The sequence below is a fragment of the Leptonychotes weddellii genome, chromosome 6 (assembly GCF_054177405.1).
Source record: "Leptonychotes weddellii isolate Sample4059 chromosome 6, ASM5417740v2, whole genome shotgun sequence".
Classification (NCBI taxonomy): Eukaryota; Metazoa; Chordata; class Mammalia; order Carnivora; family Phocidae; genus Leptonychotes; species Leptonychotes weddellii.
The window spans coordinates 110,185,409-110,203,238 of NC_138374.1; the positions used below are offsets into that span (position 1 = coordinate 110,185,409).

The 17,830-nt window shown below is 35.8% G+C and overlaps 1 protein-coding gene across 4 annotated transcripts in view; it reads left to right on the plus strand.

The window, feature by feature from the left end:
- Positions 1-17,830, plus strand: part of NEK7 (NIMA related kinase 7) — a 122,472-nt gene that overhangs the window by 55,253 nt on the left and 49,389 nt on the right. For all 4 annotated transcript variants that reach the window (XM_081824952.1, XM_081824951.1, XM_081824950.1 and 1 more), the window contains 2 exons: positions 9,883-9,945; positions 11,732-11,842. In XM_081824952.1, the coding sequence (XP_081681078.1) occupies positions 9,883-9,945; positions 11,732-11,842 (174 nt within the window). The remainder of the gene's footprint in view (positions 1-9,882; positions 9,946-11,731; positions 11,843-17,830) is intronic.

The window sequence follows — 17,830 nt, forward strand, 5'->3', positions numbered from 1 at the left end:
TCTAGTGACTTTCCTATAGGTTTGCCTGTTAGCTGTGTGTGGAAAGAAGAGTGTGTGTCCTGAATGCATGATCTCATAAAGAGATCTGAGAGCCTACAGTATATAGCAACATTAACCAATCTTTTCGAAAATGTACCCACATCTCGTCATGATTCGTTTTCCAAAATTAAGATGGTGCTTTAACTGATGTGACATTTTTGAAATCCCCTGAACCACTTTTGCTTCTGTCTCTCCCTGTTTCCCTTCTTTGACACTTCCCTTCTTACTGCTCATTCACTCATTCCACCTCGTGTTAATAATATGGATCACCTTATGTTCAGTGGTCAGTGTGGAAGGCTCTGGGAATACTAAGGTAAACAACAGGACTCATGGGATTCCAATAGAAGTGCAACAGAGACACGTCTGAAATCACAAGATAGGCACTGTAATGAGAGCAGTCTCCAGGAACATGGGTGAGAGGGAGATTGGGATAAGTCTTCACAAAGGATGTGATCTGGGTCTCAGAAGCTCAATTCTTTGTGTTGGAAGACTGTCAAAGAATTGTTTTGATCTGGTACATGTAATCGCTATTTTATTATGCTTAGTTCATTGATTAGAGCTATGTAATTAGAATTGATTTTTATTTTATCAGTCTTATGACATGGTACTATAATATGAATTTTGGGTCTCACTATGTCTCAGTTCTTTGATCTTTGTTACCCTAATTTTCTGGTAGTAGGTGAAATATTTTGATCTTTAGTTTTCTTTGCCTAGTCTTAAATTATATGTCCAGATAATACTGTTTTCCTATGGGACATTCATTATCAGAGACATTTATTAGAATGGAAAAAAGTACTTTTGTATAGTACTAACAAAGATAAGGTGGTAATGTATTTTGTTCAAATTCACCCTTTTGATACACAGGTTATCTCAAAACAACTTTCTGAAGGGACAAATATTCTTTGATGTTTATTCCTTTACTTCTTTTTGATTATTGTAATAAAACATTCATCAAGAAAATCACTTTTTAAAGTATATTGAGTTTAACTTGCTTTTTTTAACATATGTTGATTTTAGTTTCTAGATTCTGCATGTATTCCTGTATTAGAAATTGGGATTGCATGCATTTAGAAATTTGTGAGCAATGATAGCTTCTTCCATAATACATACAGATTAGAATACATTCATAATCTCTACAACTGTATATCCAGTCTCTATTTCAGTGTTCACTGTGATTACTGAATTCATCCTGCAGTTTTTATCAGCTTCATTATTTAATCTTTATAGATTTCCTTTCCTTAGACCTTCCTATAGTTATTTGGACAAATGAAAAGTAGGAAGCACTTGTAAGAATAATCTATACATTATGTATATATTTTTTAATTGGAGAATAATTTAGTAATTGATGTTAGTTTGTTAAGGAGACATAGGCTTTTATCTTTAAAATGAAAGCTTCTTAATTTTATTTATTGTACTTGCAATTTTATTTTAGGCATTTCTTAGGCATATAAGAAATGGAGAAAATTTTTAGTTTTATTGAAGGTCTAGAGAATAGGACATTTTAGTTAACAACATTTTAGGGTTATAATGAATTACCACACATGGCATAAATAGATTATCAACATTAAAATATTTAAGTGAGACAAAGGACATCGATGAAATAATTTAGTCCTTTTTCCTTTTTTGATGTTTCACATTGTTTTTTTCTTTAGCATCTTATGGTGCCTCAGGGTTGTTATTATGCTAATACAAGTTTTGATTATGTGGGTTTATCTTAAAAATTTTAAATGGTGAACTCTTCTAGTGGCCAAGCTCAGTGAATAAATATAGTTGAAGTAACTTTTTATTTATGCTGTTGAAGATTTTTGATATGCTCATTTAATATTTACTGAGGACCTACTGTGTGGCAGACAGTGTACTGGACACTGAGATACAACAATTGAATTCAACATTTTTGGTGGGGGGAATAGACAATAAGTCCAATAATTATAGCCAAGAAGGAAGTGACTATCATGTGACAAGAGAGACAGATTGGGTGGGGTGGGGGGAGGACTTTTTAGATATAGTATTTAAAAATAGCAAAGGCTTCTCTGCAGATGTGAAATTTAAGCTGAAGTGGAGGAAAAGGAGTCAGCCGTCTCAACAGCAGGAAGAAGAGGATTCCAGGTATAGAGAACAGCCTTGAACAATAGGATTGACATAGAATTTACTAAAAACACATTGTTGTGACCCCCATAAATGGAGTGAGGAAGAGAAGTAACATGGGGTTACCCAGAATTTGAGAGTTTTGCTTGTAGGCCATGAGGAGAGGTCTATATACTATTTATGTGTTATACGTTGATCTAAGGGTAATGAATAGCTATTGGAGGAGCTTAAGCAGGTGATGATAAAGTCTGATGTATTTTTTAAAGACTGCACAGACTGTTTTGTAGAACATGGATTCACCCTCTTCAGTACACAGCAGTAATAAGACCAAACATTATTAATTGAAAAATGTTTAGCTATTAAATAAATAATATTATTGTCAATATAAACAAAAATTACAAAATAAGAGATTTCTAAAACTTTGTAAACATTAAAGCTAAAAGAATGTATAAAAGCAAATAGAGTCATATGATAGCTTTCACATAGGAGGCAAGTTTTAAGAGGTAGTACGTTTGACCTTTTTTCCACAAATAGTTCTTTAGTTCTTGTTCTTTAAATGAATCTTGCTTTTCCTTCGACATTTACTCTTTCCTCACAACCCTCTCCAATGTCATATGCTTCTCCTTCCTGACTTGCAATACAGTGGAATCGTCTTCATTAGGGCTTGCTTTCCCTGCCACTTCAGACCACATTCTACACCCAACCATCTGTCATTCCTCCATCTTTGAAACTAGTGTCATCAAGTTAAATGCTTTCTTCCCATCTTGGTCCATTGTCTGCCTGTCTAAAGTACTTTTTCTTTCTTTCTTTTTTAATGTTTTTAGCCCCTTGCTTTCAATTTTCCTTCGCCCATTGCTTGGTACCATGTTGACTCTCTTGAGACCAGGCCTCATAGTTTCTCACATGCCTCACTCCATGGTACTCAGTCAGCTCTCTCAGTCCATCATCAGGACATACCCTACACCCTACACTTTACTGATTCTACCTCAAACTCTCAAAATTCCCTCTCTGATTAAATTCCCAATTCTCTCCTATTCCCTCTTTCTTTCTTTTTTTTTTTCTCCTATTCCCTCTTTCTAGCGAAACTTGTTCTTTGACCTCATCTTGATTACCAGGGACACACTATTCCATATTCTCTAGACCTCTTATTTAAGGTCTGATTTCAAAAGTTGTTCACTTTGTTGGACCTTTGTCAGTGATTTGAGCAATGCAGATGCCTCTACTTTAGAATCTCTCCCTGTGTTGCTAATCCCCAGTCATGGTTAATCTCCACTGTGTATTTCTTCATTTCTGTATTCAAATGTAATCGTTCCGTGTCCAGTAGCACAGAAGGGTTCAGGGTATGTCTTGGAGTTCTTGTTGTAGTTTGCTTGGACGTGCACTCTCTTACACTTCCCACTTGCATATATTTTAACAACAGTATAAAAAGAACCCCAAATCAGCAGATATGTGGTTATAATGTCCACAGTGGAAGTTAAAAACTACTACCTGGAAGCCTCAGCCTCTACCAGAATGCATTCATGTTCAAAGGAGAAGGCCATCTCCTCTTTGACAGAAACAGTCTTTGTGTCCATTGTGTTTTCACAATCACATAACTGTTCTGATTCTTCTTCTCTTAACTCTACCTGTGCTCTGGAAGGAGTATTCCTTTTCTGTTTTCCTTTGAGACATTTTCGCCATTTGCCCGTTTCTCCCACAGCAGCCTCCCATCTCTGCTTGTGATGTCATCATCTGACTTTCTCACAGACGCCACTATACAACCTATTGCTTCAGCACCTGCCTGCAGCTTCTGAAGGCTTGCCTCTTGTGTTTTCTGGGATTCCATGTGCTTGATTCTCCTCCCTCGCTGGTATCCCTCTTCTGTGGCCTTCAATCGCTTCTCTTTTCCGTCCCCTTGAATCACTCCTCTTTTCCTTACTCTTTTTGGGTTATGTCTCACAGTTTTAATTTTGGATCTTTTGCTTCTCTCCAGCCACATTCTCACTCACAGCTTCCAATATACCTCTGTAGGGTGGCTTCTTAATCGGTAGAAGCCCTGACTAAGCTTTGCTGAGCTTTAAGCGCTCATAAAATCTAAACGAAAGTGCATTTCCTATGATAATTTTTAGAGATTTTTTTCCTTTTTTCTTTTTTTTAATTACAGGGAAGCCTATTGAACAGGGCTCCCTGATGTACTTGAAGTCAGATTACCTCTAGCCTGTTGAGTTAAAAGGCATTTCCTTGGAAACAAAAGTTTTTTAAAAGTTAAAGAATAATGAATGCCACACACTGATACCTGGCTCCAAACCATCATTTGCCAGGACCTTAAGGAATCCACAAGAAAGAAATCGAGGCCTGTCTTGTCATTTGCAGTTCAGACATGATCTATTAAGAGAGGAAGGCGGACAGAAGCTAGATTGCAGGCCTTGGCGTTGTAAAGGGAGCAAGGTTTCTGGCACTCATGTAGAACTTTCTTGTACTCACCTTGCTTAAGTTCTGCCCCCCAGCCCACTCCAGCCCAGTCTTTCCACCCTTTAGAGTGCCTCTGGATTTAGTCAGTAGAAGTGCTGGTGGTAGAGACTTTAGTTATTTGGACGTAACTCTTTCAGTGATTGTGATTTATATCTAGAAGATATCACAGCCCTTCTGCTATGGATTTTCCACCCCCCTCACCCATCCTCTATCCCTTCAAATAAAAGAGAGAGGCTCTGTAAGGGAAAGTCTGCCTACCAGTCAGCAAGTAGGAGAACCAGAAATTTGCAGGCTGATAGCAAAAACATTTTTTAAAGCTCCTCCCCCTCACTCCAACAATGGTTAGGGGACCGTCTCTCCAGGCATTGGTCAGTTGGAATAAAGGGATGAAAGCATCATTTGGGCACCGGGTCAAGAGGGGCAAGAACACTGGGATGAAGAATGGCATAATCCAGGGGGGACTGAGGTTTGTCACATGGAATACAGGGACTCAATTTAGGGACAAGTTGCTCAGTTCATTTATTCAGGCTCTATAAAGCTGGGGAGGCCCAGGAGATAATTTGGTTAAGATTTTCATTTCAAACTTTCTAGTATACATTTTTAAGTGCTATCATTTCTACATTTTAAGTGTTTTTTTCTTCTAACAGACTGACCTATGCCTTTTCAAGGACATTTCCTTAAAGGCCTCTTTTTCCTCTTAAAGATATCCTTTCAGTTTCATTAGTCATGAGTAATTTTTTGGAAGAATTTAGAGATGACAAAAGAAAACTTTTAAAATGATTCAGAAAGTACCAAGAACTTATTAGCCAACACTTGCCTAAATGCTGTTATTAACTTTGCTCTTACCAAGTATACAGTAAGGTTAAAAACCCAAAGAAACTTTGGTAGAGCCCAGAAAGATGCCTTCTGAAGATAAGCTTGTAAATATTCTAAGAAAAATATTTTTACAAAATCCAAATTTTTTTTTCCTTATGTGTTGTCTTTTCTTGCTCATGAAATCAGTCTTGAATCTGTGTCTGGGAATGATTTAATCTAAAGATCCAGTTTTTATTTTGTCTTAACTTGCTCGCTAAGAACAAAAGATAAGGTACTGCTGAATTCCAAATTAAATGTATTTATAAATGTATTTGGTTCAGAATTTAGTTTTGCCTCAAATGTGCCAGCAGTACTTATCTCTCAGTAACAAAGGAGAGATTTTGCTATTACTGAGAATTCAGTTAAAAATAAAAGTTAATTTGTAATACTAAATTACTTAAGTTGAGTTAGATTTTTTAAAAAAGATTTATTTATTCGAGAGAGAAAGCACGAGCAAAAGAGTGAGAGTATGAGCACGGGGAGCAGAGGGAGAAGCAGAAGCTGACTCCCTGCTGAGCAAGGGACCTAATGCAGGGCTTGGTCCCAGGACCCTGGGATCGTGACCTGAGCTGAAGGCAGACACTTAACCAACTGAGCCACCTGGGCACCCCGGAAATTCATGATTTCTATGGAGCACACTTCTATCTTAGTATTTTGTGTCTAGTTAGGGTTTCCTAAAGCTCTTGTACACATCTTTTTCTCATCTCATTCACTAGCTTTTGCTTTTTAAATATTTTTCCCATCATAGAGACATTGATTATTGGGAGATTAAATTTATACATGTCTCCAAGTTTGTGATTTTCTTCATTTTAGTCACTAGTACCAGAATTATCCTTTCTTTTTCTCCTTAAAAAGTTTTCAGGAATTCCTTCAAGATGAAAGACATGTAAAATTTTGTACTTCCCTGCATTTCTTTGAATTATCTCAAGTCCATTGTGACTAGTAGGTCCTGAGAATAGCATCAACATTCATGAGTTGGAGGGAATCTGTTATTTCTCTTGCCACTTTGATTTTTAAGCATAAATTGTGTGTGTGTGTATTTCAAAATTGTAACTAATATCAAGCTCAAAATTTTGTTTACATTAATATTTGTTATTATTTAACACATTACATTAGTAATGTCAATTTTTCCAGCATCATTTGGCAATTTGGGGAATGAGTGGCTTTTCTATATGAAATTGCTAGGTGTAAGACTTACTCCTTTAAAGTAATGATCTTTTGATTTTACTTATTTCTGTAAGAAATCTTTCTGAAGTGTATTATACTTTCCTGCATATATAAAGTCTGCATATATAATCCCTGACAGCCATACTCCACCTTGTTGAGGTTCTAACATCACTTTGTACAAGCAGTACTTATTAGATTGTGTGTTCGTGTCCTGTGTTCCAGTCTTCATTCTGCATCTGACAGCATGCAAGCTTGTTTTCTTATTTGTATCTACAATAAAATCTAATAACAAGTTGACAGCGTGGTTTTATGAATAAAAGAAAGCAAGAACATGGACAAGTTATGTTATTTATGTTAATCATCTCCTTATAGAATAAAACTATGATGCTCTTGAAGAGGTTTGTGTTTACATGAGGTTTTTCCTTCAGTAGATAGTGTTACACTGTTTGTGCTTTAGTGCTGGTCATTGCTGTTCTTTTTTTTACCCCTACAATTAGTATCCATTTGTAGCTAATATATTACCAAAGTTTGATATATATGAGGGCTTGCTGTTTGCAAAAAATTTCTTAGTAGATATTTTATGTAACATTTGTGATAGTGATTTGTCACTCATAGCCCTTTCTTTCTTTCTTCCTTTCTTTCCTTCTTTCCTTCCTTCCTCATTCTGTTCTGAAATCATAGTAGTCAATGCAAGTTGATTATGGTCAAATTGGTTAGAAGTACTACTAATGGGGAAAAGTGAAGCCACGCTCTCTAATACATGTACTAGCACACACATTTCCTTTTCTAGTATTTGAATGAAGTGGGAGGAAATTTGATGCCACCTTGTTTATCTCACTTTCTTTGTAAACCAGTAAAGGGAGGGGCGCCTGGGTGGCTTAGTTGAGTGTGGGTCCAACTCTTGGTTTCGGCTTAGGTTGTGATCTCGGGGTCTTGGGATCGAGCCCTGCATCAGGTTCCATGTTCAGCTGGGAGTCTGCTTGAGATTCTCTCTCTCCTTCTGCCCCTCCCCCCTTTCGCACATACCCATGTACTCTCTCTCTCTCAAATAAATAAATAAATAAATAAATAAATCTTTTTTTTTTTAAGCCCGTTAAATAGGATAGGATTCTGTATTTTTTTTCAAATCTTAACATTAAGCAGTTCTCAGCTGTTTCACATTAAAACTTGAAAAACAAATGATACTCAAAATTTTCATTAGAAAATTAAATAAATAAATAAAATAAAGTTGAAGACTGCATAGAAATAGGAGGAGTATTTTGCTGTAGTGTTAGGTGAAAACGCATATACCATATTGCACCCTGCTGCTATTTTCACTTTCTGACACACATAGATTTGTACAAGAAATGGAAGGGAGTGAGCAAACGCTAAAATTCTTTTTTTTTTTTTTAAGCTAGAGTTCTTTAAGGAAGTGAGTTAGTGGATTTTTTTTGTTTAAAAATTTTATTTATACTTTTCTTATTTTTTTTAATAAGGGGAAGATTAGAATTACATCTATGTTTGGATATTAAGAATGTTATTGAGCAAAAGTTGCATATTACAGATTGTAATTATATCCCCATGTTCTGTATTTCCTTTTATGCCTTAGGTATCTGTTGTTTCTGGCTAGAAGATTTTACAATTTCTTCAAAGTTCAGCTTTACCCACTCCTCACATGGGGATTCCTTCTTTAGATTTCTCATACTGCACTTTGTGCATACATGTATCTTAGTACTTATTAGCTAGTTGTATATGTGTTAGACTTCACAACAGCCTGGGACATTGAAGAAAATGCAGACTCTGGAGCTAGAATGATCTGGATCCAAGTCTTTGTTCTGTCACTTACTAATTTTATGACCATAAGCATATGTTTAGCTTCTCTGAGCCTGAGTCCTCATTCTAAATTGGAGCCAGTACTACCTACTTTATAAGAATATGGGGAAGATTATAGCAACATCTGTATGTAAAGAGGCTACACCCTCTGGTGGGTGTTCAGTAATTTCTTCTCGAGTCAAAAAGACTTGGATCATGCCCTCCTTTCAAGTTACACAGCTACTTTTCCTGGAACATATTGGCTGTCTGAATCAGAAAGACTTGGTGAATTGATGACTATAAATGTCATTAAAGTTGTTGTGTGACTAGGGTTTTAATCAGTTCATAGTAGTGACTTATCTAGATATTTTCTATAATATTTAGCATATTGATTTTTTATTTATTGTTTATTTTCTATACATTGAATTGTTTTCAGAGACATCCTAAATATCCTTTTGATTAAATTATCTTTTTTTTTTAAATATTTTTCACATTAGACCAATATTTCTCAACCTTTTCTTCATTATCACCCTAAGGAACCTTCTTAGATATTTTTTTCCTAATTACCCCGCTCCCTTATGAAATTTTAATTCCACAGATAAGACTATATCTGTTATATGTTGTATGTGTATCTGTGCTTTATCCTTAATAAAGGTGAGACTCTCTCTCTCCTCTTTCCAAAGAACCAGTTTTTATCTCCTTGAAGTGCTATCATCCCTGTCAAGGTGTACATTAGACCTTTTAGACATGATTTGATTGTATAGATAATGGTTCAGAGCTTGGGATATAGTTGGATAACTCTGAGAGTGAATTCTGGCTGCTCCATTAATTAGCTGTGTGAACTTTTGTCAGTTTCTTAAGCTTTCTAAACCTGCTTTGTCTCATCTGTAAAATGGGAATACTAATGTTGTTGTCTTCCTAAGGATTAAATGCCAATTAAATGAGGTAGTTAATGCAATATGTTTAGCACATATTAATTGTTAAATATGTTTTAACTCTCATTTTATTATATTATGACCACAGTATCCATTCTGTTTCATTTGAACCTAAGACTTGAAATATCTAGCAGTTCTTTTTTCTCATTTTTTAAAAAGATTTTATTTATTTATTTGAGAGAGAAAAAGCAGGAGTAGGGGTAGGGGCAGAGGGAGAGGGAGAAGTAGGCTTCTCATTGAGCAGGGAGCCCAACCCAGAGCTCGATCCCAGGACCTCTAGATCATGACCTGAGCTGAAGGCAGACATTTAACTTACTGAGCCACCCAGGAGTCCCTCTTTTCTCATTTTTAATACTGACTGCCTTTGGAAGGAAAAATGTAAACTCTAGAGGTAAGATGAGATAAAATACCTATAGTTCTTCATAGCTCCTAAAAAGCTAATTGAGAAGAAAATTTCTTAGTATGTGTATAACTATTTGTAAACTATTATAATGCATTTACATGGTGTCTTGAACCATAGATTATTATTTTATTAAATAATTCTGGATTCTCTTTTTAGATATTTGATTTAATGGATGCCAAAGCACGTGCTGATTGTATCAAAGAAATAGATCTCCTTAAGGTAAATAAATGAACTATTGACTATTTTGAATATAGATGAGCATGTTGATAAAAGTGATTTATGAAAATATTACACTTACAAGCAAAAAGATTTTTAAAACTTATGTCACACTGTTTTTTTTTTTTCTTTTAAAGATTTTTATTTATTTTTTGACAGACAGAGACACAGCGAGAGAGGGAACACAAGCAGGGGGAGTGGGAGAGGGAGAAGCAGGCCTCCCGCCGAGCAGGGAGCCCGATGCGGGGCTCGATCCCAGGACCCTGGGATCATGACCTGAGCCGAAGGCAGACGCTTAACGACTGAGCCACCCAGGCGCCCCTGTCAGACTGGTTTTAAGCAACATTATACAAATATGTATCTCAGTATATGGAAGAATGTAGTTATTTTTTGAATTCATTGTAAAATAATTTAATCAGGTCATTTGGCAGGATTAGCTCCCCTCCCCTGCCTTTCAAACTAGGAAATAGATAAAATTGGCAAAGAACATTGAAGAAATTTTTTCTTGACTGTCCCAATTAGACATATTCTAAAGCTTAAGTAACATAAATGAATATTAGTATTATCTCAAGATGTAATATATTGAGAATGTGGACTGATCCAAATGGGCACATGCTTTTTATATTATTTCTGTATCTTTTTTCCAGATTTAGAAAGGCTGATGTAAAGAGTATGTCAGAATTAGCTTTTCAGTTTTTCATCCACTCAAAGAATATGACTGAAATTTCAGTTATCTCTGCACTGCTTTTATTCTAGTAAAATTTCCTTTGAGGAGTGTTGTAGCCTATGTTATATTTTTAACTGTTAGATAAGACTTAGATGTTTTATATGCCGTACATTTTTGTTTGTGCCTAAAATGAATCCAATTTATCAAAAAAAGATAAGAGTAAGATCAAAGTGAACCATGTTTTCCATCTGTTCTGTTAGTTGTAGTTATTTCCTGGGCCATGAAGTAACTACTTTAAAAATATATATAAATAGCTATTAGAAAAATAATATATTATCATAGAAGATGTAGAAGAAAAACCTGTAAGTAGAAAGAAAAGAAGAAAATCATGTATATACCCTCTGGGAGAATTCTTGAATAATTTTCTTTGAGAAACTATTTGTCTTATGTTAACTTGTTTAAAGATTGAACAGAAAGCAAATTGTACAAAAGGATTGTCAGTGTGTAGAGACTGATGCATATATTTCTATAAGGTGAAATTTTTCTTAGGATCACTTAACGCATCAACCCCATAGGTAAACTCAGTATGTTTTATAATATTTGATGTAAAAGCTGTGTTTAGGTAGAATATATGTTTAGGTAGAATATGTCCTTTCATTTTGTTTTGTTTTAAACCACTGGCTGCAGTTATATGAGGATCAGGCCACCTTCAAAATAGGAGTAAAAGGAATACTTTATTTACCATTGAGTGCCCTTAATGACAGTTCCCATTTTGAAGGATATAATTTTTAGCAATTGGTGCTGTAATTCTGCCATTCATTTATGTTAATATATTTATTGGACATAGCAATACATACTTTAAAAAAATTTAACTGTAATTTACTCTATTTCTAATAGAGAGTATTAAAATAAAATTAATTTGTATCTGGTATTTCAATACTTGTTTTAAAATTCACTAAAGAAAAATACACTGTCATGTTAAGATTTCTGTAACTTAAAAATGAAATGCAGTAACTAAGTTTATTTTTAAGTTAAGAAACTGTAAGTGATTCCTGGGAATTTACAATAAGAAAACTTTCTGGTGTCTGTTTTTGTGTGTGTGTGTGTGTGTTTTTCCATCAGCAACTCAACCATCCAAATGTAATTAAATATTATGCATCATTCATTGAAGATAATGAACTTAACATAGTTTTGGAATTAGCTGATGCTGGTGATCTGTCCAGAATGATAAAGGTAAGGTTTTGTTTTGCTTTTTTTAAACTAAGTATTTATTTTTTTCTGATAGAATTGCTCTTTAAACATATAGGTATATTAGATATTTTAAAGACCTCGGTGAAATGCTTTAAAATATGGTAGATATGTAATGAATGATAGACAGTAGTGATAATTATGATTATGAAACTGGTTTACCTGGTAAAGCTCACTCTGTTCAGCGGAGATGTGTGGACACTCTGAAACCAACTTGGAAATAGACCAACAGATTTGTCTTCTATAAGCTGAAGGTCAAATTTTGCAACTTGATTTTTCTGAGCAGACCACCCTTGATCCTGTATCTCTGGACATCAGGCAGAGGGGGACAGAAAGAGATTCTAGAGAATCCTGACCTGTTCCTGGGAGGGATTCATCAAAGAATAAAGTGGGCTTTGCATTCAGACCTTGCACATCAAACCCTAATTCAACCACTTTGAAGTTTATTTAACTTTCTTTTCCAACAGCATATTAATTGGGTTTAAGTTCAGCTACAAGTTATAGAAACCCCCAAATTAGAGTGTTCTAAAAACTGCTTGTCCTTAGGTTACTTCTGTGTATGACAGTTTCTCAAAAACAAAATAATAATAGAACCTACTTCATAGGATTGTTGTAAATGATTAATTATTTGACATTTATTAAGACCTAAGACCTGTCTCACACATAATAAGGCTATGCAAATGGAAGCTACTGATATATTATTATTGTTACTAATTATATTTCTCTGTTACATAAAATTCTGGAGCTGATATGCCAGCTCTGATCTATCAAATTCTCAGAAACCAAGCCTATTTGCAGCTGATCAAGTCACCTCTCTGAGGCAGGAAGGGACAGAGGGCACTTGGTGGCTGTATCTTGAGGCACGTTCCTGGATACAGCCACACAACATTCTTAGCTTCATCACTTCGGCCAGAATTTAGTCTTATGAACATGTGTAGCTGCAAGGGAGGCTGGAATATATAGTCTTCATTTGGCTGGTCATGTGCCATCTGAACTTCTGTTACTCAGGAAGACATGTTGAACAGGGTGGAAATCAGTGAAGACCAACTAAATAAGAAAAGCAAGGCTCTTTACTCTGAGCTTCCTATAGCAAGGGAGTCAAGCATTGTCATTAACATTTTGACAGAGATTCACAGGCAGGCAGAGGAATAGGAAATCTTTATAATGGGAAAAATAAGCCTTTAGGTATTTAGGTATGACCTGATTAGAGGCTGTTGGCACGAAGAAGCTTTACATGAGCTGCTTAGAAGTGGGGCATCTCACCTGGCTTTTTCTGATTGGTCCTAAGTTGGACCAATTAGGGAAGCTGTCGGGTATTCATCAAGTCCTGGGCATTTGGGGCTGATTGATACAGAGTTATTGCTTAGCTTCTTAGATTGTTGCTAGAGATGGCAGTCTGGCTTCCTGCACACCAGACATGGTGGGCTGGCATCCTGGGTCGTTTGTTATGGATAAAAGTTTGGTTTTCTGGTCAGGTTGCTGAAGGTTGTGGATCAAATTTCTGTTTTTATATGATCTGGGCATTGTCTGTAAATTCAGTCTCTCAACAGATACAGGAGCACAACTAGTAATCTCTGCTACATGGAGTTATTGTAAGGCGTTCTTAAAAACAACATTACATGCTATATGCATTACCATATTTACTGTTTAAAAGGATTCTGGGGCTAAATTTGACAGAGAAGATAACCATCATTACTAGTAAATAGAAGAACTGATGTTTGAAATTAGGGTTTATCTGATGCAAAATTTCATGTGTTTTCCTTTAGTGGCACTTAAAGATTTTTATATCACAGAACTCCTTTGAAAAGTCAGATGAAAACCCTTGACCTTCTGCCGAGAGAGATGTTGGTGCATACACACTTTGTCTTCCATCACTAAGCCTTCACAGATTTTCTGATCAAGGTGCTCACTGGTTCTCTGGCAGTAGCTAGGAACCCTGCTCTCTGGTGCGAGCGTGGTGTCAGCGGGTCAGCTCTCTTGCCACTTAACTTCTCTTAGTCTTAGTAGCCTCATCCATAAGACGGAGGCAGTTTTAAGATTGCTTGCTAAATTATAAAAATACTACATGACAGGGAGGTAATATTTTTATTATCACAGAATGCTATCGAGCTGACTCTGTTTAAAGTCCCATGGTGAGAGTGACTCACTTCTAATCCGTTATCTGATTGCTTGTTTTAGGGACTTCTCAACACTAGTACTGTCTTTGCAAATTAATGAACACTAAAAAATAAAAATAAAAAATAATAATAAATAAAAAATTTGTGGTTTTAATTTTAAAAAGAAATGCAAACACACAAATGCAAAATTTATAAAATAACCATCAAGATGAGACATATAAAAGCCAATGTAAATAGTCCTTATAAGAGAGACAGCTAATATACAATTCTTGGCTTAAACTTTAAGTGCAAGAGTTGTTTAAATACTTATAGTAGGAAGCAAAGAAAGCAAATCTTCATTGGGCAAATACCAGCTGAAGGCAGATAAAAAACAGTTTCAGTTATCAAGTCTTGCCCCTGATTGAGAGGTTGATGATTTGGGGTTTTGATTCTCTTCTAGAGTTTTTTGCTCTTTTCCAGTCTAGTTTTCTTTCTTTGCTACTGTTCCTCCACACCTAGACGTTGCTGTCCCTAGCCCATTGCCAAGGCATGCCTGAGCCCATAACATTTGCCTTGGAAGAATACTCCTGTCCTTTCACCACTTGAGAAAACTAGGGCAAGATCAGAGTGCTTTATAGAAGAAGCCCTGTGATCTGCATCTTTAGCAGATTCGGATTTCTTAGACCAGTGGGGGAGGAAAAATTTGTCTGTGTTTTTATATTTATTGTGGTGATGAACTCAGTTCCCTTATTTAAATGGCTCTTCCCATCAGTTGACATTTTCAAGGAATTTTTTTTATCAACTGACCCAGTAGATATAGTAAGATCCATTCAGAACAACAGATTCTGTTTGGTAATGAATAGTAATGTGCTGTTATAGATTGATAACTATACTCTCAAAGTATCCTTAGGGCTTCTGACTAAAATTTGAAGGTATCTATCATGTAAAAGATTACTTAGGAAACTTTCTAAAAGTTTTTAAAAGTGATTGCTAGTAAATTATGTTTATAGAGCAATTTATTGTACTTAGATAGAACTGAAGTAGTTCTTTAGAGAATTGGTAATATCATTCTTCCTTCCTATCTAGTAGACATTATTGTATAAGCCTTTAATGATCCTATCCTTTATTGTAGGTACCCTTAGTCAACCTCATCAAGATATACAAGATTCTGGGTCAGATTTCCCAGATCCTCTTGGAGCCCTCCTAAAGGTGGAAAGTTATATTGTCAAACTTATAGATCTTAGAATAGTCTCAGCATAATGGCCATAACAGAAAGTTATTCTAGTGTCCATAAAAGAAAGTTTGACTAAGAAGTTTCACATGAGTAGACTATTTTTATATCTGGTTACATTTATGTATGTCTTTATAATAAATAAAGAAGGACAATGAGGAGAGAGGGGTGTTGCTGTTTTAGGTAAGGGGATGAAAGAAGACCCTCCTGACTTAAGTCTTGCACCCCCACCTGCCTTTTCCTTCTTACTGTCCCGGTTCTGTTTTTTCTTTGCAGACACTCACTCACTCCTGACCCTGTTCCCAACATCACAAGAAATGGCTCTTGAATGACCTCTATCATTAAATCCAGGGGGCTTCATCCAGTGCTCACTCCACTTGATCTCTCGGCTGCATTTGGCTCTGCTTTTCATACCCTCCTCCTTAAAATACTCCTCCACTGGTTTGTTGAGTCCCATCGTGCCTGTTTCCTTCCTGTCTCCCCGGACGCTCTGATTCTTCTTAACTGGGTCATTCTTTTGTCTTAACCCTTCATGATGGATTTTAAAAGTTGTGGTCTGGCTTTTTTTTTTTTCCTTTTTGCTTTATACTCTCTTTGTAGTTGATGTCATTCATGCCCGTGGATTCAGTTACTTTCAGTGTGCTTGTTTTCTAATGTTTTATCTTTAGTCTGGAGCTGTCTTCTAATTCTGAATTCAGATTAGCTCAACACCCCTGTAAAGAAATTCATTATCTTCCCCAGACTACCTTCCTCCCACAATTCCTAACTGAGTTCAGCACCTGTCTGCCCAGTCGTGCACGCTGGAGCCCAGGACTCTTCTTTGACACTTCTCTCTCCTTACCTCCCACTTCAGTCTGTCACCAAGTTCAGTTTATTTTTCTCTTAAATGACTTTCAAATATTCCACTCAGCTCTGTTTCCATTTCTCTCCCTGTAGTGTGAAGTACCATCATCTCTCACCTAGAGAACGGGAGCTTTTAAACTAACCTTCCAGCACCTGTTTCTCCATCAGTCTTTTCAAGAGAGGTGAGAAAGGAGGAAAAAAAAAAAGAAAGACCTCTTTTTAAATCCTTCTTGAGTTTCCTGTTGATGGTAAAGATGTTTGCCAAAATTTACTAAACCTGTGTGATCCAGAATATAAGCTCTCAGAGGGAGAAATCTTAGTTTGTTTTGTCACCTCACAAATCCCTAGTGCTTAGGACAGTGGGCCGCACAGAGTAGATGCTCAATAGATATCTGCTGTAGAAGGTGTAGACACCTTCAGTTTCTAGGGAGGTGCCTGGCTCATAGTAGTAGCTCTATTAATAAACATGTGGTCAATGAGTGCATAAAAGGTGATTATCTCCTTTCTTCCTCCCTCCCTTCCTTCCTTCCTTCCTTCCTTCCTTCCTTCCTTCCTTCCTTCCTTCCTTCCTTCCTTCTTTCCTTCCTTCCTTTCTTCCTTCCTTCAATTCCAGGTTGATTCTTTTTACCTCTGCTATGGTTCTCTGTTCCAGGGACCAGTAGGTGAATATGGGTGGTTGTTTCTTGCAGTTTCATTCTGGTCTTACAGGGAGTTGCTAAGATATTGAGTGGTATGCTGGCGAGACAGAAGATGGTGTTCTGAGCTGATACAGGAAGGGTATTTTTTTCCCCAAGAAATTCAAAAATTCTTGTCTAAACATTCTTATTTGTGCTATAAGCTGTTCTTTATAAAAGAGACTACTTTAAGAAAAAAGTCATAGGAACTTCTTTTATGAAGGAACATGACGGTGACTTAATGCTTTATAAAGGACAGCAGTAGATACTTGAATTGTAAGAAAATGATTCATTTCTTTATAGTGAGTAATATTGTAAATCATAGTGCATCACAACAGTATATTTCACTGTCTCAAGTCTTCAGCTTAATTGGGGTAGAAGAGAAAATATAGCTCCTGGTCTGTATTCCAGAAATGAACCTCTGGATAGCATTGCATCAAAGATTTTTACAAGTAAATAATTAATTGGTTTAGAGCAAGCTGACAAATATAATTAAGCAATTTATAGTTGAAATATTCAGTATTTCTCTAATTAGTGACAAAGGAATACCTGAGGCTGTGGTCAGATGAAATACTTCCCAGATGAGTTTTAGGATAAAAGGAAATCTAGAATTTTTCATCATCTACTTCTTTATCATCAGAAATCAGAATTTTAAAGGAAAATAGACTCTTAAAGATTTCAGTTTATCAAGTTGTGATTTGTATACTTCGTATTTTCTTTATCATACCCCAGATTGGACCAATAGATGCTCCATTTTGCAGTATGCCTTATTAATACTGTTTATTTCACTCTTTGAACATCAAGAAGCAAATTTGGTGATAGAGACTTAGACTTAGTGTAGAAAAGACGAGAGACAAATCTCAGAAAGGTATAAACAAAAGCTTTGTTTTCTTTTTTTTAGGTATCAATAGAAATATTGCTAAAATGTATTTAAAATTTTCATAGCCCATTTTTCTTTTTTATTTTATTTTATTTTTTAATTTATATTCTTTTTTTTATTATGTTATGTTAGTCACTATACATTACATCATTAGTTTTTTTTTTTTTTTAAAGATTTTATTTATGTATTTGACAGAGAGAGACACAGCGAGAGAGGGAACATAAGCAGGGGGAGTGGGAGAGGGAGAAG